At 38.8% G+C, this 22,140-nt stretch overlaps 2 protein-coding genes across 2 annotated transcripts; one reads left to right on the forward strand and one right to left on the reverse strand.

Moving 5' to 3' along the window:
* The first annotated feature begins 3,111 nt into the window (after positions 1–3,111).
* LOC310729060 (protein APCDD1-like) lies at positions 3,112–11,748 on the forward strand. Its single transcript, XM_083547053.1, has 5 exons — positions 3,112–3,758; positions 4,625–4,793; positions 4,954–5,473; positions 9,251–9,572; positions 9,843–11,748. The coding sequence occupies exons 1-5, from the start codon at positions 3,683–3,685 to the stop codon at positions 10,271–10,273; spliced, it is 1,518 nt and encodes a 505-aa protein (XP_083403179.1). The 5' UTR covers positions 3,112–3,682; the 3' UTR covers positions 10,274–11,748.
* Positions 10,636–19,990, reverse strand: LOC310730184 (vesicle-associated membrane protein-associated protein A-like). Its single transcript, XM_083549035.1, has 6 exons — positions 19,726–19,990; positions 16,390–16,542; positions 14,227–14,330; positions 13,637–13,717; positions 11,783–11,962; positions 10,636–11,601 (listed from the first exon to the last, which is right to left on the reverse strand). Exons 1-6 carry the CDS (start codon positions 19,781–19,783, stop codon positions 11,440–11,442), a joined length of 738 nt encoding a protein of 245 aa, XP_083405161.1. The 5' UTR covers positions 19,784–19,990; the 3' UTR covers positions 10,636–11,439.
* Between the last annotated feature and the right edge of the window lie 2,150 nt (positions 19,991–22,140).

Below are 22,140 nucleotides of genomic sequence, written 5' to 3' on the forward strand. Positions count from 1 at the left end.
GACCTTTAACCCTGGCTAACCATCTCAACTAGTGACAAAAGAGCACAGGATTTCACCCTTAATCTGCCAGTACATTCCCTCTGTGTGCAAAAGGGACCCCACTGAGGTCAAAAGAGGATTGCTGTTCTTTTCATCTAGCTTCTGCTCACACCCTGCCACTTGCACTTTCCCCGTAAACGTTTCCTTCACTCTGTTAGGATTTGAAGTCCTGTTGCAAATTACACTAATAAAAATAATGTTTTGTCAATATTAGTGTTTGAAAAATTGCAGAGCAGGATATTCAGTGATTTTGACAAGAACTGTAAAGTTGGGAAGGAGAAAAAACATCTGGGTTTACTTTATGTTCCCAAAATTGGTGTCAGTAAGGCTCTGAGTGTTTTATCGTGTCTGTTTATAGTGTGTTTATACACATTCTTAAATAATGATTCTCAAACATTTATATTGCTGTAGATATGAGGAAACACTTGCATGTTTTCTATACCCATCACAAATGCTTTCTGCAAGCATATTTTAGTCCTGTTAAATATGCTTTGGTTTCCAGATGGGTTGGCGGGCGAGTGCAAGGCTTCGCAAGCAGGCTGGCAGACACCCAGGCCAGCGCAGAGGAAAGGCCTTCTGTGCACTGCAAACACACACCCAGGTGAGAGCTACCATCACTGAAGGGGCCTTTATGAGACGCCAACATCACAAAGGTTCTTCTTGGGAGAGGTTTTGGAGAGCTGTCAGAGATATGCTGATGATGGACGACCTGACATATAAGATGGTACAAATTACAAATAGTTATATATGCATATTTCTTTTCTTTTGACTTTTTATTTTTAAAAACTGTTTTGTAAGGTGGAAAAAAATATGGTTCAGGAGGTGCACATCCTGTTGACGTGTTTTATTCACTCACAGCCCTGGTCAATATATTGCGAATTTATATTTGTCCCATGTGTGGAAGAGATGTGCTGGATGTGTTTGGCACCAGGCTAACACAGGCTACAGTGTGAGTAAGACATGGACATGAGTTTCAGTTTATTTTAAAAAGTGTCGAACGTGTTTAAGGTGTGAATCACTTTTTCTTTTACCAGACGATGATGATTCTCTCCTCACACCTGAGTTGCTTATTACATTTTTTCCCCCTCATCTCAGCAAATAAAAATACTTTTAATGTCTGAGAGACTATGAAAAGAGCTTTAAATTAGATATGAACCTGGCACTTTAATGCAGGTAATGTGATATTAATGAAAGAGCAAGGCACACTTATTATTATTCATATTCTTATATATATAATTATTCAAGTAACATTATCTATTTATACTGTCGAGTACAAGGAGAAGATGGATTTCTAATATCGTATCTGTGTTGTATATTTGATAATAACCAGACAGATCATACGCACAATAAATATCCTGTGGGACTAATTGCATTTCATGTAGACTATTGCCCTCTTTCACACAGCTATGTCGCGTCACAATTATACGCGTATGACAATAGCAACTCATCATCCAGTTTCCTTTTTTTCCTAAATCCTGAACTCTAAATCCTTTCAGATTTCAATGTTCATGATGATTAGTTTAATATCATACTGTCGTGGAAAATTGCAGTGACATTTTCTTTATAGAGCTGCTTAAGAGAGAATGCTGAGAAAATAATAATAGGCCAAGAATGTAGAAGTAAAGAGGTACTTGTAGTTAATCCTGAGTGATTACATATCCTCTTCCATATGCTCCACTAATTGTGTGGTGGTTGTGCACTTAGGAGCAGGAGGAGGCTGGGCACAGTGTTGCCAGTTTGAAATGTTTTCCACTTGTTTAGTGTACATTTTTATTATTTAGACTTTGGGTATTAATGAGAAATTGGATTAATACTGTTTTAAAATGGTGGAATACAAAACTTATTCTGGGTTAGAACTGGGACAAGTTAGAACAGACAGCATGCGTATTTTTAATTTATTTGACAAAAGGTTTGAACATCATACACTAATTAACATTTAAGGTATTATGAAAATGCATAAGCGAAGATTAAAAAACATTTATATTATATTTACTTGTATTAAATACATTTTTCCATGTTTCTTACGTGTGGATTATTGTATAACAAATAATATTTAAAAAATATTCTTCATAAAAATGTCAAAATGTTGTAAATATAAGATAGGAAATCAAGGCAGTTGATTGCTATTACTAAAAAAAATATCAATTCTATTGGTTTGTTCACACTTGGACTTTTTTCTGATCAAACTCTTGATGTCACCCAAATGAGGATGGGTTCCTCTTTTGAGTCTGGTTCCTCTCAAGGTTTCTTCCTCATAACATCTAAGGGAGTTTTTCCTTGCCACAGTCTTTCCTTGCTCATCAGGGATAAAAGCACACAATTCACCTTGACTGTTGATTTCTGTAAAGCTGCTTTGAGACAATGTCTGTTGTGAAAAGCGCTATAGAAATAAACTTGACTTGACTAAAGTCCTTCAAATAGTCTCAGATGAATATATTTATAACACAACATATGAATGCCATTAAATCAGTGCACCAGCTAATCAGACGACCTGAAGAGATGGTCTCGGCACAATTTGTTTGTGGTTCTTTCCACTTGAAATGTTTCCATATGATGAGGGTGAAAATACCAAGTACAAAAGTACACTAATGACTGACAGTTGCATTGTGTGGTCCTTTTCAGGGTGAGCCATGTTAGGTACAAACTGTGTGACTGTTAATAGAAAACATAGTACAAGACATTATGCTGTAGCAGGGATTAGTAGTAGCTACTCTGGAGTTGAAGGCTCAAATCCACCCTGTGTGTGTGGAGTTTGTGTGTTTTGCTTGTGTTTTGGGGTTTGCTCCTGGTAGTCCAGTTTTCTCCCCCAGTTTTTTAAATGATCCACTGGAAGTGTATGATTGGGACAAGGTGTCCCTTTCCCGTCCCAAGTTCCTTGTGATAGGCTCCAAGCCCCTCTGCAATGCTGTGTAGGATAACCAGTATAGAAAATGGATGTGGGGATGGTTTTGAACCTGCTGGGTTTGAATGACTCTGTAATTCAGTGTTCACACAGCTAAGCACTGAGAATAGTTGTGGTATAAACGGACAACAACTGTTCTGAGAACTGACTTTATTGAAAGTGGGGGAAATTGTTCATTTAGAAGGAACTCAATCGGAATACATGGTTGGAGAAAAGACGCTTCAGAAATCTCAACAAAAATGCGCCCAGTGCAATTGCTGCTTATTTAGAAAGGATCAAGCAGGATACACTTGATCTTCGCGATTCAATCTGGCAACCCTGATGCCGCGGCGCGCGCCTGCGATACTACTAGAGCGGTGCGCGCGTGAGATTTAAACAGTCCCCGTTATCCAGGCCAGTGGAAACACGGACCTGTCCTCTGATACTGCTTCTGTAGGGTTTACTATTCAAAACCTGGAGTTTTTACTTCCCTGCGAGGACTAAACTCTTTTTTTTGGGGGGGGGAATGTGTATCCGAATTACAGCGCGGTCATTGTCCTGAGTGTGAACAGGGCGCTTCATTTAATCCGGTTTTTTTGTTCATTATGTCTGAATTAAAGTGGTTCAAATCGGTGCAACAAAACGCGCCGGCTTGATACAAGGTTACTTTACTGGGGGGGAAAAAACTCTTTCATTTCAACTTTTGGGAGATTGTTTGTCCTTTTTTTTTTTTTGTCCTCATTGAAAGACAAGTTTTGAAGGATGCTTTTTTGCTACCCGACGAGTATGACCACGACCGTCCTCCTCCTCCTCCTCTTCCTCCTCCTGATGACTGTTGGTAAGTGTGTTCACAGATTACCAGTATAGTAAACTCTCATCAATTTATACACCTATAATTAGGCATCAGTAGTTCAGGCTCATTTGCATGAAATTGAACAGGATCAGTAATTATAGCGGGTGTGGAAAATCCATCGTGGTGTCACCGAGCTGTGTATAATTTGCACCTTAATTATAGTGCAGAAAATGAGTTTTCATTAATACGCGCGCGCGCGCCGAGGTCTAATCCAGCCTTGTAATTAAGGGCAAACTGCCAACGCATTGGGTTGCATCTAGGGGTTTTATCTAGGATTTGGTGCTGAGCGATATCTTTATATGTCTCTGAAATAATTGCAGACGGTGTCGAGGTGTGTACCGCATCCTCCGGGTTGCATCTGAATTGTGTGGTTAAAAAGTAGATTTAAAGAGGGAGGTGGTATAGCTCAGTGGGTAAGTTTATGGATTGCTTGTTGGAATGTCGGAGGTTTAAGCCTAAGAATTGGCACTGTGGGGCCCTTGAGCAAGGCCCTTAACTCTTTGTGTTCCAGGGGTGCTGCATCATAGCTGTGCTCTAATCCTAACATCGCTGGGATATGTGAAGAAAGATTTTCACTGTGTTTTAATGTGTGTGACAAGTAAAAAGCCTCCCCCTTTTATCCCCATCCCTATTTCGCTTTCAGAAATTATATAAAAAATCTATTATCTAACCCATGCATTATATACTGTACGGGGTGTAGTTATGGGATGAAAATATCCAAATCATTTCCCCAATGTAGTCCATAATATATAGATATAGTGTTGCCTTATAGATAGCACTTCAATATGAATTGTGTAGATGAGACAAATCCCTGATGTAGTAAAAATCTTCACTGTGTTTCATGGATGCAGGTTGGTCTGAGAAGTTGCCTCATAAGTCCACACCAGTACAGCTGGACAAAAGCTATGGGAAGCTCTACAAACACAATCAGTGTCACAACATGCTCAAACACCTACAAGACGGAGAGCAGATCAGTGTGCATATGCCTCCTGATATCACTGGACACTGGGTGTCTGAAAGGTACAATCTCTGCTTCTGTTAAAGTGCACTTTCTTAGAGAAATCTCCCATCACATTATTCTTATTTTTAACTGCACAAGACTCACTTTGATGTTCGGGATTCCTTGATCTCGACATCTGAGTAACGCTTTTTTTTTTTTCCTCCCCATCTTCTTTTAAAGTTGTGAAGTGCGACCTGGACCTGAATTCCTCACTAGATCCTACCACTTCTTCTCAAACCACACCTTCCAGGCCCTTCAGTTCTATTACAAGGACAACCACTGCACAAAGCCAAGCTACACTCTTCTCATCGAAGGTAGTCTGCACCCTCGTCAGGCATCGTGGCTTGTCCGTGGAGGAACAGAGTCGGATTACCAGCTGAGCCGAGTACTGCTGGTGAGCTACAGCCTGCCAGTGGCCAAAGATCTCCAGGTGAAACTGGAGATGGCCTGTGGTCTGACGGAGCACCTGGAGCCAGATATCAGCTATGAGTTGTGGGTAGAGGGCTCTGATCGTGACTGCACCCACGGCTTAAGCTTCAGCATGCAGGAGCTGGAGCTGCTACGCATAGAGAGGCGCTTTCGGCCCAATGAGCCCGAGAGACAAGCGGAGGAGTTGTTTGTGGGGGACGTGCACACAGAGCGCACTCAGAGGAGAAACCACAGGCCCACAGGCTACCAGCCCCCCCTGCAGAACATCAAGGTCAGTGCTTCACCTTAGTTCTAGCGCTTGTACAGAAGATTTTAAGTAAGTACCCTGCTTTTTTTATTCTGAAAGCGGATCTTAGTCATTCCTGTGGGACATGCCTTCACCATTTACTGTGCAGAACAGTGGAATAGGTTAGAATATATACTTTGCACTTACTGTCCACTTTATTAGAAACGCCTGTACGGTCGTGCAGTTATATAATCAGCCAATCATGTGGCAGCAGCACAACACACAAAAAAAAAGTCATGCAGGAACGGGTCAGTCGATGTTGATGTTCAAACCAATCAATGAAGAAAGTGGGATTACTGTGCCTTTGATTGTGGCATGATGGTGGTACCAGATGGGCTGGTTTAAGTATTTCAAATCTCCTTGAATTTATTTTTACACAACAGTCCCTGGAATTTGCCCTGGATGGTGCAAAAAACAAAACCAAAAACGAAACATTGAGTGACAGTTTTGTGAAAACTCTGTTGATAAGACAGATCAGATGAAATTGTCCAGATTGACTAGAGCTGCCAGGATGGATATAATCAATTAAATGAACACTCTTTTTAAACACAGTGAGCAGAAAAACATCTCAGCATGGCCAAAGCCATATAGCTTTAGAGTCTTATTCCTGGTTAACAGATGAGGAATCCAGTGTGATTTGAATACTGTTGTAATTCATCCACCTCAACGATTGATGTGTTGTGCAGTTTGAGATGTTTTTCTGTTCACCATGGTTGTAAAGAGTTTTTATTTGAGATACTATAGACTTTCTGTCAGCTCAAGCAAGTCTGGTCAGTCTCCTCTGATTTTTCTCATCAACAAGGTGCTTCAGCCTGCAGTCCCTCTGCACTCAGAATCCCCCTGCACAGTTTCTTTTGTTGTTGTTTTGCAGTATTCTGTGTAAACTCCAGAGATTGTTGTGTGTGTGAAAATCCCAGGGGATCAGCAGTTTATGAAATACTCAGACCAAGCCAAATAAAAGCAACAACCAGTGCCACAACCCAAGACAGGGAGATAACACCTTTAACTTTGTTCTGGTTTTTGATGTGAACATTACTTGAAGCTCTTGACCTGTTTCTACATGCACTTCGCAGCTGCTTCATAATTAGATGGATTCATAAATCTACAAATGTTCCTAATATAGTTGACGTGAGTGTATATCTAAATGCACGAATTTGCATTTAATCGGTTTTTAGTTGACATAATTAAAAAATAGGGGGGAGTGGTGGCTCCAGCGGTTAAGGCGCTGGGTTGCCGATCGGAAAGTCTGGGGTTCAAGCCCCGGTATCGCCATGCTGCCACTCTTGGGCCCTTGAGCAAGGCCCTTAACCCTCTATGCTCCGGGGGTCCCTTACGAGGGAAATATCAAGGTCCGTGACGTCGGAGTGACGTGGGGCCGCCTTCCCGTGGGCTCACCACCTGCAGGAGGGACCGTAAGGGACGGTGCTGTGAGGATTGGGCAGCAGTCAAAGGCGGGGGCCTGCTTAGAACACAGGTGAAGTGCGTTTTTTCATGCCTGGTTGTTTTCAGCGTGACGAATGATTCGCATTTCCTGTGGCCAGTGCGAGTGAGCGGCAGGTCAAACGTCAGAGGAACATCATCCATATTTATGATGTGGTGCGGCCCGATTCAGTGGGAGCGCATCTGATTTAATATAAAGAGTTTCATTGGTTCACCTGAACCCGTTCGGCAATTTCATTGGTCTAATGTTATGTCGCTCAGTTTTTTGGCTTGAAGTTTGTGAAACCGGAAAAAACCGAGGAAAATCCATATATTAGCCGCTTCGTTGTTTAAGCCGCGGGGTTCAAAGCGTGGGAAAAAAGTAGAGGCTTATAGTCTGGAAAAATATGGTAATCAGTTTTCTCAACTAGAATATTTAGTGATTGTGCCCTTAAAAAAGGAGCATAGTCATGTGGAGATTGAAGTGAACTCGTAGATTTACTTTAGCATGGCCAGATTCTTCACTGCTTCAGCACTTAAGCCCAGTTCTCTAAATCTCACACAACCTTCTGAGATGTAGATGATTAATATCCCAGAGCATCCGGTTGGTATAGCCCAGGAGAAGCACCTAGTTCTGTGTCCTATAATAACAATAAACAAGGGGTGGAGTTGCACAACAAAAATAGGCACTGATTCATACTGACATTTTCACAACACATGCTGTTCAATGCATGTTCAACTAACTACCACTAGAAAGTAATAAATGGCTAAATGAAAATGAATAACAGCACAATAAACCATATATTACAATGGTCCCTTTGCCTATGAATATTAATAGGCTCCTTGGAGCAAGAAAGATCTTGGCAGTCATGGCATTACCCTGTAGACCTCTGTCACACTGTGTGTGCAGTCGAAAGCAAAAGTACACACAAAACTCAAAAATAGATGAAATATTTCACTGCAGCATGTTTAATTCACGAAGTGCAGTGTATTTTTAATCCGCTATACACTCGATGTCAAATGTGACAGAATTATGATTCATTCATGTCAGTGGAGTTGTCCTCCTCTTTGTGTGTACTTTGAGGTCATTGTCATGTCCTTCCTTGTACACACTTGAATGCATTATGTATTCATTGGCTTTCACTTTCTCCGGCCATGCCGTTTTGTTCTAGCATTACCGTGATCTGACGTCAAGCACTCCACAATTTCAAACAAAACTGATACAGAACAAATATCAGCATTTCCCCTGCCGTTTTAGTGTGATTTCAGCTGGTGTCAGAGCGTACCCAGGCTGCTGATCCACTTCTATCCCCTGTCTGCTTCAAAGGGAATGAGGAAATAGAGCTGCAAAGGGCATCATTCTGAATTCCAGCTCTGACTTGGTGCGTGCCTAAGGCGCTGTGGCAAGGCTAAGGGAAAACTGCAGCAAGACTTAAGAGGTGGAACGGGAGCTTTCGGCTGGATTAATGCCTTTCATGCGGGCGCTCTCACCCATATACTCGCACTCACCGCTCTTTATTCTGATGGCTATGAAAAGGCGTTAGGAAAGATGCAGTGTAGATGTAGTTAATGAATTCTAGTTCGAAGCTGAATAATTTATTAGTTGCATGTTGAGTCATGGCAGTCGAGCTGTAGGAACTGATCAGAAAGCAACCTCTTTCTTCCAATAAATATTCTAGGTGTATATTAGCCGTACCAAGTGAGTAGGGCAGGCTTAGCACAAGATGGTGGACTGTAATTCAAATACAATCACTTGCACTGTAGTAACTGCAGCACTGCGTAATTGAGCCAAGAACATGAATTTGTCAGTGCCTATAAAACTGGTGGACAAAAATGTCAACAAAAAAATATTTATTTGAAATTCTCTTTAGAAAGTAAGATCATGCACATGGCTTATACTAGAGCCTAAAGGAAATTGGTGTAATTTTAAAAAACCATATGATCAGATCATATTCTTCAAAAGATTTTCCTTGAGCCTAATCTCAAAAATAGTGATGAAAGACTTTTTCTTTAAATCATCATACTGAATGTGGTTTTGGGTTTTTTCCTGATCATTTTATTGCTGTTATTTGCTGTGTAGAGCTTTTTGATTTGTGAGCCCATGACTTATAATGACTAAGTCCTGCTTTTTCATGCCTTACTGGCTTTAAAAGACGGCAGGTTTCTCTTTCTCTCTCTCTCTCTCTCTCTCTCTCTCTCTCTCTCTCTCTCGTCAGTGTTTAATTCTCTCACTAAATAGACTTAAACCAAACAAAAGTATCAACATTTTCCTTGTTGAATTTTATAGTTGATCACTGTAGTTTGTGTATCATCTGATTTTTTTTCCTCTAATCTCTTTTTCAGACTTATTTTAATAGCTGTGTTGCGTGTCAGATCATCTCTGTAGCAGACGTCCATCATCCACCCGTTCTGCCCTCGCGGACTGACCACCCCCTGCATCTCTACGGTAACTGGGTTAGTAAGCGCTGTGAGGTCCGCCCAGGGGTGCTCTTCCTCACTCGTCATTTTGTCTTTCATAAGGAGAGCAACATTTGGGAGGGCCACTATTACCACTACTCTGACCCAGTCTGCAGGCATCCCACTTTCAGCATCTCTGCTAAAGGACACTACAGCCCAGGCATTCCCTCCACTACAGTCATGGGAGGCACTGAATACACGTTCACAGGTACACAAAGCCTGTTCAGAGTCCCCAAGCAGTAATTATTAAACAGGAGGTGGTAAAGCTAATGAGCAAGTGTGACTCATTTAAAGAAACAAATTATGACTTTTTACAGCTCAGTTGTGTAATTCTTCAAACCTCACGGGGTATTGAACATGAAATGTTTAACATATGAACCATTCTCTTTTTCACCTACACATTACACAATATTGTGGAATATCTAGACATATAGTACTACAAAATTAATTATTAAATTGGGATTTGTGTCTGTTACAGTGACCCAGATGAAGGTCACGCCCATGGATGTGGCCACCACCTCTCTTCTGAACGTCTTCAGTGGGGATGAATGTGGAAAACACAGCTCCTGGAAGCAAGGGTTTCAACAGGATGTGACTCCTACATCAGGCTGTGCCGCCTTAGGCATCCGTCTGCCGCACACCGAATACGAGCTCTTCTACATTGGACGAGATTCAGCTGGACACCGCCTCCTCTTTAATGGACAGAGACCCACCAATGGCTCAAGCCCTGACCGGCCTCACAAGCGTGCCACATCCTATCAGCCACCACTGGTCCACTGTAGCGCCGGACAGAAAGGCATCGGAAAAGAGGGAGACCATCACTTCATGCTTGACAACGGATGCGACACAAAGTGCCAGTGCCTGGTATATGCATTGATAGTGGTTGCACTTGTCTTTTTTGTCAAATAGGATCAGATTTACATGACGACATTTGTGCTCCCGTTCTGCTAATCACAGAAATAACAGAACTGTCCTATGCACTGTCCTACAGACCCCAACCTCTTTACATCATGGGACTAATTAATTGTTAACTACTTGTTGAGTATGTTGTAGAATTGCCCCAGAAGCATTTTGTGGTGTTTAACACCATCCTGTAAACAGACTGTATATTTTAAAGTAAATAATCACTATTGAATATTTATGATGTTGGTCAAGATGAAAGCTTGCATGCCAATTATGCAGAAAAAAAAAAAGTAAAAAACAAAATGAAAAGTTTCTGTTTCGCTGAAAATTTCAGTAGTGCGTACAGAGTCGTCAAGCATACACAGAAACAAGAATGTTAGATATTTTTATTTAATTTTAATTTCTCTTATTTCCCAGTGGCTCAATGTTAAATACCATATACAGTCAGAGTGGTCATGTTTCAGTTAACAGTTGCCTCACAAATGAGTATATAATTTGCATAAAGTAAATGCTAAGACAATGTAGGAGTAAGATGTGAGAAAATAATGTACATGGAAGGAGGCACAGTCTCTCAGCAGAATTCTTCACATTCCTGAAAACAAAATTATTGTAAATCTGAAGCTCAGTTTCACTGTGAAGAGGCCAACCAGCAACACACAGCTTAATTTTTTTCCTTTTGAGTCTTAAATTTTTCAATAAAGGATTAGAATGACATGTACAAGACGCTTAAAACATTCCAACACTTATTAAACCACATAAAGGAACCAAGGACATTTAATTTTATTTATCATAGATTTTTCTTTTCATTACCATAAAGGTCTCTACACAGTGCCGGCAATTTGACTGCAATTGATGTATTAATAAATGTACAGTTAAACTCGTCCCACCCTTGGAAGAAAAAAAGAAATACCCCTCACCGCAACCAAAAAGAAAAGAAAATGGGGGGAAAAAAACCAGAGACTTTGTTCTTCTCTTTTGAGTGTGTATGTGTACTAACCATGTGAGATTGCAAAAAGGCAAGGCCTGTTTGAATGATTCTGTACACAGACGCATTTTTCCCGCCGCCTTAGGCCAGACTAGCACTGATGCGACGCTGAATGACAAGAACACACACTTCGCCCCTTAGGCCCAGAAGACACTGGAAGGAGCTGGGCAGAACACACGCATTTATCCTACAACACAAACTTCCCCAGGAAGAATCCAATGAAGATAGCTGCAATAACAACAAGCAGGGAGGGCAGCGACTTGGAACTGGTTTCCTTCCTCGCCATGGCTGCTGTGTTTGAGACCATGTTTTCTGAGCGCTGGACCTTCCTCATCCGCAGACCCTCATCCTAACAAATAATAAAAGGAGAATCAAGTTCTACACTCAGAGTAGCAACACATTCATTACATCTGCTGTTAACCACACGAATAGGTGTTTCTGTAACGTGAATAGATTTCGCTGTTCATATAATAAATATTGTGCTGTATAAAGGGCATCATGCCTCTACGTTTGGTTTTTCATTTCTTTACCTTAAGTTGTCGGTTCTCATCTCCCAATTTGCTCACTTCTGACTGCAGCCTCTTGCACTCCTCCATCAGCTTTCTCATCTCTGTGTCATCCATAGCCATGCTGCTGGGCTTGGCTGCCGATGTGCTGTCTGCCTTGGAGGAGTTGAGGATGGGGGCAGCTTTGGCTGGGTCTATGTCATTCTGTTTAGGACAGACACAAGAAGCTTTATAATTATGCATGATTTATTAAAAGGTGATGTTCCACAGCCATTAATATGAGCACAGTTTGTCAGTCATTAGCTGTGCTGTCTCTGCCTAGATATAATTTGTAGTGCAATGTAGTAAATAACCCCAACAATATCCCTATTTCCTAAATAATACACTACAGGCATATGATGCTCTGTAATTGTATGTATTTCTATCCAGTTTGGCAATGTTGGTATATTCTTGGGCAGAAGCGTTGAACAGTGATCAAAGACATTCTAAACACTTGTTTTCCATTTTTACATATGTTTATCCGCTTTAATCTGTTTAAACAATCAGGCTGCTCTACCCCCAAAAGATATTAAACACCAAATTGTAAAATGTTTTGTTTGCCACTCATACTCAAGAAATGTTGACAGTGTTCCCTCTCACAAACTCAACATTGTCTGTCCCACCCTGATCTTTGGCCTGGCCTGAGACTGGAAAAAGTCAAACACATCCTTCTGAACAGTGAAGTTTTAGCTGCCTGCAGGTGTGCAGTAGTTGACAGGAGTGGGGGCTGTGTGGTTGCCCACACAACTCTGCATCCTGGGGGTTCTGAGCACAGTCACACAAACCTGACTTTACAGGACAGAATAGAGTAGTATACTGTAGCTGCAACATGCAGAACGACAACAAACTTTTGCACATTTGCTTGTCTCAGGGCTGATTTAATATTTAGCTAATTTTTCACACAACAAATTTGTGTCATTTTTGTGCAAATCCAACACAAATACATCAAGAACATTTAGTATATATAAACAATTCTCTTAGAAAAAAAAGGACTAGACTATGTAGGGGAAAAGGTACAAACAGAAGAGTCCAGTCAGGTTAAGAACACTTATTAAAATTTAGTGAAAGGTTTAAAGTTAGAATAGGGAATGAACATTTCAAAACATCACCATAGGGCTGGTAAAATGATCATTGATTTTTGCATGATAAAATCAGGACCATTACAAGTCAGCCAACTACGGAACAAAATTTTGTTGCCCTGTGTTTCATAATTTAAACTAAACCAAATTGTCTTTTTCTAAACATCATAAATTATATGTTCCCCCCCCCCCATCAACTATATAAAACATGTAAACAAATAAATAATAAATCAGGGTATGCAAACAAACACTGTTAAAATATTAATGAAAAGCTTGTGATGCAATACACTGGACTTAATTAAAAATGGTATCAAGGTGAGTCACTTTAAACTCATCAATATTGCAAATTATTGCAAGTTGAAAAATTTATTTTTAAAATGTGTGCTTGTCTGAACTACATAAACATTGAACTATTGAGAAAACTGTTAAATTATATTTTTATACGATGTTTTAAAACATTAACAATCAAGAGTGTGAACATTCATACAACATTTTATAACTTGGATGTCCTTGTCAGATCTGAATCAAATATATAACATGTTAATGCTTATGATTACTGCATAATGTCAGATTTGAGACTAAGATTATAAAACACATATCTGTCTCACTCCCATACTGGTCACAGTATATTAAGGGTTTAGCATGAAGGCAGTACAGCTAAAAGCACAGCAACCCTCTCTGCTTATAAAGTATTCTACATGTCACCTCTCTGCTGATTACTCAAGCTGTTAGAAAGACGAGGAAGTACAGAACTACTCACCATTTTATCATTTTCTGAAGGCAGTTCAAAAACACATCTGAGCTTGGAGTCCATAAGGTCCTCTGGCTTTGCATCCTTCCACTGGGAGGGTGAGGGGGGGGAAAATAAATTGCTATTGTCTACATTAAATCTTCAAAATAATTTTGACCGTATTGACAGTTAGAAAGCAAAATAGTATTTTTTTCAGTGATCCTTGTAGCAGCTACGCTACTGAAGAGATCTTTGATTGAACCTTGTTAACTGTTAACCACTGACCGAGGTTTGATGTAAGAACAAACAATTGCTTAATGTAAGAAACAAGAATGACATGAAGGGAAGTGGAAGAAAAACTGGACACCTTGTTTGAAAAACAAATTTTTTTTTGAATATGCAGTTTCTAACAGGTCAGCAAGACAGCAACAAGATATGCAGGATGATTACGGCAGCATATAATAATGATTGTAAGCCTATACTGCTCTCTGCTGGTGACCAATTTAAATGCATCTGTTTAAAAAAGCCATGCATCAGTAGATCACAAAATAGAAAAACAAGTCACAAAACGCTGAACACACAAAAATAATAAATAAAGAAAGATAGGGGAAAGTACTTACCACTGCTTCCAAGTCGGTTATGTTGGATGGCGCAAAAATGGTCTGCACCATGAATTTATGTTTACTCTTTTCATTTGGGTCGTAGTCAAAAGGCTGCAGCATTACTAGAGTAAAAAAACAACAACAACGAATTAACAAAATTTGCACACAAGACAGTAGCACGTGTAGTATGTGTGACATACATTATGATCACACTAACAATAAATTGGAACCCAAAATCACTTATTTTATTAAAGTTAATAAAGACACACCACATGATTTGTAATTACATCTCAATTTACATCATCTGCCTGAACCCAAAAATATCAGCTATAACATTGTGTACTCCGTTTAAACCTTTTCTGAGTAAATTATTAGTGCAAACATGATTGTAACCAGTAAAACATCTGACCGATGAGAAGAGCAATCAAACTACACTAAAATATAAAGTTAAATGTCCTCATCACTTATTTCCTGTTTGTACATATTTCCTTTATGTGTCTTGAAAACATTTTGCTTTAAGGATGGATTTGGACTGTAGGTAATGTCAACAGTCTGCTACAGAGAGTCAGGACTACAGGTTGCTTTTGATCACCATCACTGTACCCCGCAACATCGTATATCTGCTATAAATGGACATTCGGTGCAACCCAGATGAGTCTGGTTCCTCTTAAGGTTTCTTCCTTACGCCATCTCGGGGAGTTTTTCCTTGCCACCGGCTCGCTCATCAGAGACAAACTTACACTTATAAAGAACATATTCACTTTTTATCACCACATTATCTGTGTAAAGCTGCTTTGAGACAATGTTCATTGTTAAACATTGCAACAATTCTCTAAAAAAACATTTGTAACTATTTATTGCTTTAGTAGCAACTATCACACCTAGGACGTTATGTAATATTTAGTTTATTCGTGCAAATTATACGTGGTACACTAGGGTTGGCTGTTTGCATCTTATAAGTAAATAAACAGTGAGCGAACAGAATTTTGTTCCCACTCAGACAGAACTATTCAATTAAATTTATGTTTATTTGCGCCTTCAACAATGAACATTGTCTCAAAGCAGCGTTACACTTATAATGCGGTGATAACGAATGAATCAGATGATTCTTTATGTGTAAGTTTGTCCTTGATGAGCAAGCCGGTGGCAAGAAAAAACTCCCCGAGACTGGTTACCCTACTGCACTGTTGGTCTCAATGCTGCGTGACAGTTTCATGAATCAGACATGGAACAATGTATGTCATTCATAGCCCCCAAAGCTACACAACTGTAATGAATAAGGTTCAATTAGACCATACAGGCCAGTGGCTTCAGGAAATGCTTAGTGACGGGAGACACCAGCGACTGAATGTGTGTATGCGTGTCTGAAAGGCTTGTTATGGTGTCACAGGTAGTTATGTTGTATGACATCACTATTAACTTAAAAAAAAAACTGTTGATTCCATTTCTGTCTATTACCATATAGCCATGTTTTGAACCCAGATAAAGTACTTACACATTCCTTCAAGCCTTCACAAAGATTTTACGACCCACTCTTTCTATACTTCCCTTACATAACATTATAGCCATTTCTCTGCACAGAGGATACAACTGCACTGAAAAAGTGCTAAGAGTGCTGCTAAAAAGTTTCCTAATTTTGTTATATTCAATGGCTATCAAAAGCTGATATGAGACAGATTTCTCACCGTTAACTAAAAGAAAATTTAAAAAACCCAAATGTTTAATTTACCAAGTAGTGCTGCATGCATTTGCACAAGTTAATTAGCATGACTTCTTATATAATTTGCATGGATTTCAGTATACAATTGCCTGTTGAGTTTTAAAAAAAAAAAATGTTCCTCCAGAGGTGATTTTTCATTCTAGTTAACTAAGAATGCCTTTAAGAAATTTTGCCCAAAAAAACAAAAGAAAGTTGTTTGGCCGACATTTTTTATTTATTTTTTTATCTTTACTAACATTGATGAATGAGACGAACTGTATGACATTTTTAGAGAAAATCACAAATTATTACTGATTTTTTTTTTTTTTTATATATATATATAAATTATATTTGGAATTTTTTCCGACACTTTTACTTGTACCACAGGCTTTTGATTAATACCGTGATCCCTTCATCTTCTTATGCCTTGTAAATTTAATAGAGTATCACCCTTGTGTCTAAGATGTCTGTACGTGTCTCACCAGAGATTATGATTGAGGAACCCGGATCAATAGAGCCACTGTTAGGCCGCACACAGTAGCGACGTGGTGCGGTTGTCTTCACCTTGAAGCATACTTTTCTTTCAGACGGGTTTCGGAGCTTGAGGTTGGTGGTCACAACGTCTGTGAATGGGCCTGTAAGTAAAACTGTCTTTAGTTAATGCAAGTTAAAAATAAATGAAAGTACGCAAACATGAAGAAAGTTTTCAAACTCCACTTATTACTATTTCTTAAATTTTTTTTTTTTTACCTTTTAGCAATACTCAGTATATCACAGTATACAGGTTGCCTCATACAGTGTAAAACATACTATACAAAATGTAATCAGACGATATTACAGAAATAAATTACATTAAGGAGGAAAAACTGTAAAAACGGTGTCCTTTAAACACTGCTTACTACTTTCAATATTTCCATAATGGCAAACTCTATTCTAAATATCTCACACATAGGATTTAGAAACAATCTTTTGGACTCTGTTTTCTCAAGTTTGTTAACATGTGTATTGGGGCAAGGCTGGGACTCGATCTTAAGAGGTTTAGAGAAGTGCTTCCCAGTGTCAGTACTGAGGAAACATTGTCCTGCACTGTTTCATATTTCCTCTTTACACACCTGATCCAGCTCATGAAGGATTTGTTAATTAGCTGATACATAGATGATGCACTGTTAGGAGTGCAAGAAACTTGAAACCATTCAGAGCAGTGGGGTTAAAACCACACCCTATCACATTAATCACAAGAAGTGGTTCTCCACTACTGTTAGATATATACAATTCTCAACTTTTCACAAATTCACCTCATGCTCACAACCTGCAACCTGGCAGGACTCCATTCAAACCCACACTAGGGGACTCGTGGAGTGGATGCTTAACGCAGTCTTATATTTGCTGTCAAATATGCGTACGCATCTACTCTGTGGTCATTAGGCACGTAGCCCAGCACGCCCTCAGAAACTAATGTAAAGCGTCTGTGTGATGCAATACCAGTGTAGATAGCGGAGGCAGTACGGTACCAAATGATGTGTCTGCTACAAAATGAACAAATCATTTTGATCAAAAGGGCATAGTAATGCAGCAATTTGCTATTTATTGAGTATGATTATCGCTTTTCCTATTACACTTCATATTTGAATTTAAAAAGCATCGCAATCCTGCCAAAACATCTGCTTTGTGTACCTGTCTGTGTCATTTCTAGATTACTAAATATTTTCAATTAACTGTGGGGGTTTTTCAATTTCAGACCCAAACATCATGACAATCATTCTGAAAGTCACAGTGCATGAAACAGTTAAACACAACTATTTGACATGGGAACCAGATAAACTGGATTTTTTTTTTTTTTTTTTTTTTTTTTTTTTAAAGCTCTGATGTGCTATTTTGTGGACAACATTTCTAATCCTTCAGATGTAAATAACATTCAATTGGGCATGTAAACAATGCTGATCATGTAGCAGCTATGTTTAGGTGCATGTACATGTTCTAAAAAAAAAAACCCAATAGATTTTGGAAGAAGACGAGTTTTGTATGTTCGCATAACCCTTGTATACGAGTGAATTTCATGGGTCCTTGCCTGCAAACTTCCATGTGAATTGTCTAGTTGGTCATTATCATGTGTTTTCATCCAAAGTTGTGATTATTTGGTCATTTCCTTCATTTGAAGGTAAACCTTGAACTGAAAAAAAATGGCTTCTGATGCTGATGTTTGCGGTTTAGTTTTAATGATTAGGTTAAAAATTGTTAGTATGTTGACTTTTTCATTTACATTACTAATTAGAAGCTAACTGGTCTATTCAAGAATAAGTCTGGGTATCAATATTGCAATGTAAATAAATCATAATACACATTTTATCACCATGTCTGCACATTTATAACTTTGTTATTTCAATATTATATACAAGATGTGTACCGACTACTTATTTTTCATTCGTTGTCTTAGTAAATGTATTATATTTATGTAGAAGTGCTGGACAAAGGTCCCTGAACCTATTGTGTATAACCGAAATATATTTACCCTATCGTCCACCCCAAGAGGAGAATCCAAGCATAGAGGCAGGAGATTTGAGCGCATACCACTGACCAATACAGCATTTACTGTACAGTTATTAATATGGAGTAGATGTTGCCAATTTTACAGAAGACAGGTTTAAATGTATTATATAGGTAGAAAATGCTCTGTTGTTTGAAACAGATAGTTGTGGGACACAGGCATATGTACAAACATTTAAGTATTTTAGCGATTAAGATGCAGCCCAAATATCAGTCTGTATTATTTACTGGAATTGTAAACATCATGAATACTTACTTGCCAATTTATTTCTCTTGTCTACCTTGTGTATATTCAGAGACTGATGCTTTTTTTGGTGTCATCTTCTACTCCTGTGCTCTTCTCTAGCTCTTAGGTAACATGTTTCCATGGAGGAAACATGCATTATCCTCTATCCCACTACACTACCATGTCAATGGGCTGTGAAGCGTGTCAGAAGGTGCTCAATGTTCATACTCTGGCTCTGTAAATGAGCAGTGAGACATTGTGCAACGCATCAGTTCATCGCTACAGTGCATCTCTCTTATGGCCTGTCACACTGATCCAAGTGCACCTAATTCCTTAATACAATGACAACCAAGATGTCACACTGCTGCCCAATAATGAAAGCATCCCTGACTGCTTGAGCTAGTTCCTTAAAACCATGTGAGAACGTCACTCCGAGGCCGGTGTGAATCAGCACTGTTGGACAAAATGCTATTGAATGGGAAAACTTCCCCGCGGAACAGCTACTTTCCAGCCTGCTAGCTTCGTTTTCTCTCCAGTGCTATTTAGTCGGCTAGCTGGTGAATCCCATTGCCTAGCATGGACAGTAAAAGGGCAAGGCGATCAGTACTAGCATTGCGTTAGCAAGAAAATTGGCTGTAATGACATTTTGCTTGATAATAATATTAGCTCGAGAGTTTCGCCCAATTCCTCCACATCTGAAGGAACAGAATAAACAAATTAACTAACAGAACTAATAAGACACTGATGTTTCAATAGCATTGCTCAAGCTCCTAAACAAACCGGTAGGAGTAGTGTATGGTATTATTTTTTTATCGAAGGCCTAGAAATCCTCGTCTCTTCATTCAAAATGGCGGCGGTGGAGACGAGGCAGAAGTGGGCTTGAGCTACACGTATCCAAGGGCTTGACGCCGGAGATCTCTAAATTAGCATGCTAGCATAAACCTGGGTTAGGTTAGCTAACTAGCTAGCTTAGTAATCCAATGACAAGGTCCTGCCTGGCTCCATCTACAGAAGAGAAAAACGTATGGAGGTTTTTTTTTTTCATTACCTTTGAATTTCAGGTCAGTCGGCGGCTCGAGAATTAACACTTGGTCCAGTTTGGACATGTTTTCTAAGCAGTGATGGTTTTTGTTCAATAAAATAAAGCCGGTGTGGCTGTAGGTTCGTCTCGGCTATCTAACTATTCACCTCAATCTCACTGAGTCACACAGGAGCGGGGGAGCGCGCACGGCCACGGCCACAGGCACGCGCACGACATCGTCAACGCGCGTTTCCGCTCCGCGTGCCCGTGACCCGCGGTTCCACTAAACTCCTTTTTTGTTTTGTTTTGGTTTTTCTTTTCAATCAGTAGAAAACATGATATGACACCATATGACCTTGCCAATCGCAAGTAACTTTATTAATGCGTATATTCAATGTCCATTGGAATGAAATGCTCGATTATTTATTTTCCTCACATCAGAATATCACACCACATCTTCAAAATTGATATTTCACAGTATAAAATGTTAAAAATGGATCATTGCAATGATCAAAATCTTTGAAAGAAATAAAGCGTCCCTTTTTCTGGTATGTGTTTCATAGTAAAGAACAAGTATCCTGTTTCTCATATACAGTAAAAACAAAACCACATTAATCTGAACGTAATTTTTCAATTAAACAAGCTTTTTTTATATCAGAAATGTATCACTGTGTTGTTTTAATGATGCAATAATAAAACTGAATATATTTTTTGTATATATAATTATATTGTATATTATGATTATATAAATATATATATAAATTGTGTAAATGTGCAACTACCATTTCGTTATGTTAAGACAAACATCACATGCTCAGCTGCAATTAGCCTTTATATGATGCATTTCCAAATCAAGAAGCAGACTGGGTATGTCCGTATGTATTCATTTGTTTCTTTATTTGTATATTTTGTCTCCCATGTTATTTAAATATGCATGTCTTCTTATTCCCATTTGTTTTTTGAATATCAGATTCTGCCTGTTCTTGCCCCAACATTGCTTCTCGGAATGCTCTACATTAATAAAACTAGTGGTACATGGCATAAAAACAATAATAGCACATAGCAAAATCACCCGAATTACAAATTTATAGTGGGTTTCATGAAGTTAAAAATACGTTTATCATACACATTTTTTCTTTCTTTCTTTTTTTTTTTTTTTTGGACATTCACACACTTGTATTTTTCATCTAACTTGTTAAGTTTTTTATGGATTTTTTTATGGAGTTTCTGCTGCCATTGCATTTCTTAAAATATTGATGGTGTTTTTATATTTTTGTAAACATTTCTGATCTGTATGATACCCATGAACTTACAGATTAAACCCTGTTTCCTAAATGTATACTGTGAATCATATGCATGTAATAACAAAAATGTGATTTGAAAATACACCAAATGTGAAGATTGTACTCACAAATGTAACACAGGTTACAGCTGGTTACAGATTTATTATTATAAAAGGGCAATTTAAACTAATGTTAATTATTGTATTTTCAATAGTTACTTGGGCATAACAGGCACAACAGTTTCATAGAATATATTTAATTTTAATCTTATTTCAAAAACTTAATAAAGTTTATATATATATATATATATATATATATATATATATATATATATATATATATATATATATATATATATATATATATAGTGAGGAAAATAAGTATTTGAACACCCTGCTATTTTGCAAGTTCTCCCACTTAGAAATCATGGAGGGGTCTGAAATTGTCATCGTAGGTGCATGTTCACTGTGAGAGACATAATAATAAAAAAAAACATCCAGAAATCAAAATATATGATTTTTAAACTATTTATTTGTATGATACAGCTGCAAATAAGTATTTGAACACCTGTCTATCAGCTAGAATTCTGACCCTCAAAGACCTGTTAGTCTGCCTTTAAAATGTCCACCTCCACTACATTTATTATCCTAAATTAGATGCACCTGTTTGAGGTCGTTAGCTGCATAAAGACACCTGTCCACCCCATACAATCAGTAAGAATCCAACTACTAACATGGCCAAGACCAAAGAGCTGTCCAAAGACACTAGAGACAAAATTGTACACCTCCACAAGGCTGGAAAGGGCTACGGGGAAATTGCCAAGCAGCTTGGTGAAAAAAGGTCCACTGTTGAAGCAATCATTAGAAAATGGAAGAAGCTAAACATGACTGTCAATCTCCCTCGGACTGGGGCTCCATGCAAGATCTCACCTCGTGGGGTCTCAATGATCCTAAGGAAGGTGAGAAATCAGCCCAGAACTACACGGGAGGAGCTGGTCAATGACCTGAAAAGAGCTGGGACCACCGTTTCCAAGGTTACTGTTGGTAATACACTAAGACGTCATGGTTTGAAATCATGCATGGCACGGAAGGTTCCCCTGCTTAAACCAGCACATGTCCAGGCACGTCTTAAGTTTGCCAATGACCATTTGGATGATCCA

This window comes from Silurus aristotelis, assembly GCF_946808225.1.
Source record: "Silurus aristotelis genome assembly, chromosome: 1".
In the NCBI taxonomy this organism is placed as follows: domain Eukaryota; kingdom Metazoa; phylum Chordata; class Actinopteri; order Siluriformes; family Siluridae; genus Silurus; species Silurus aristotelis.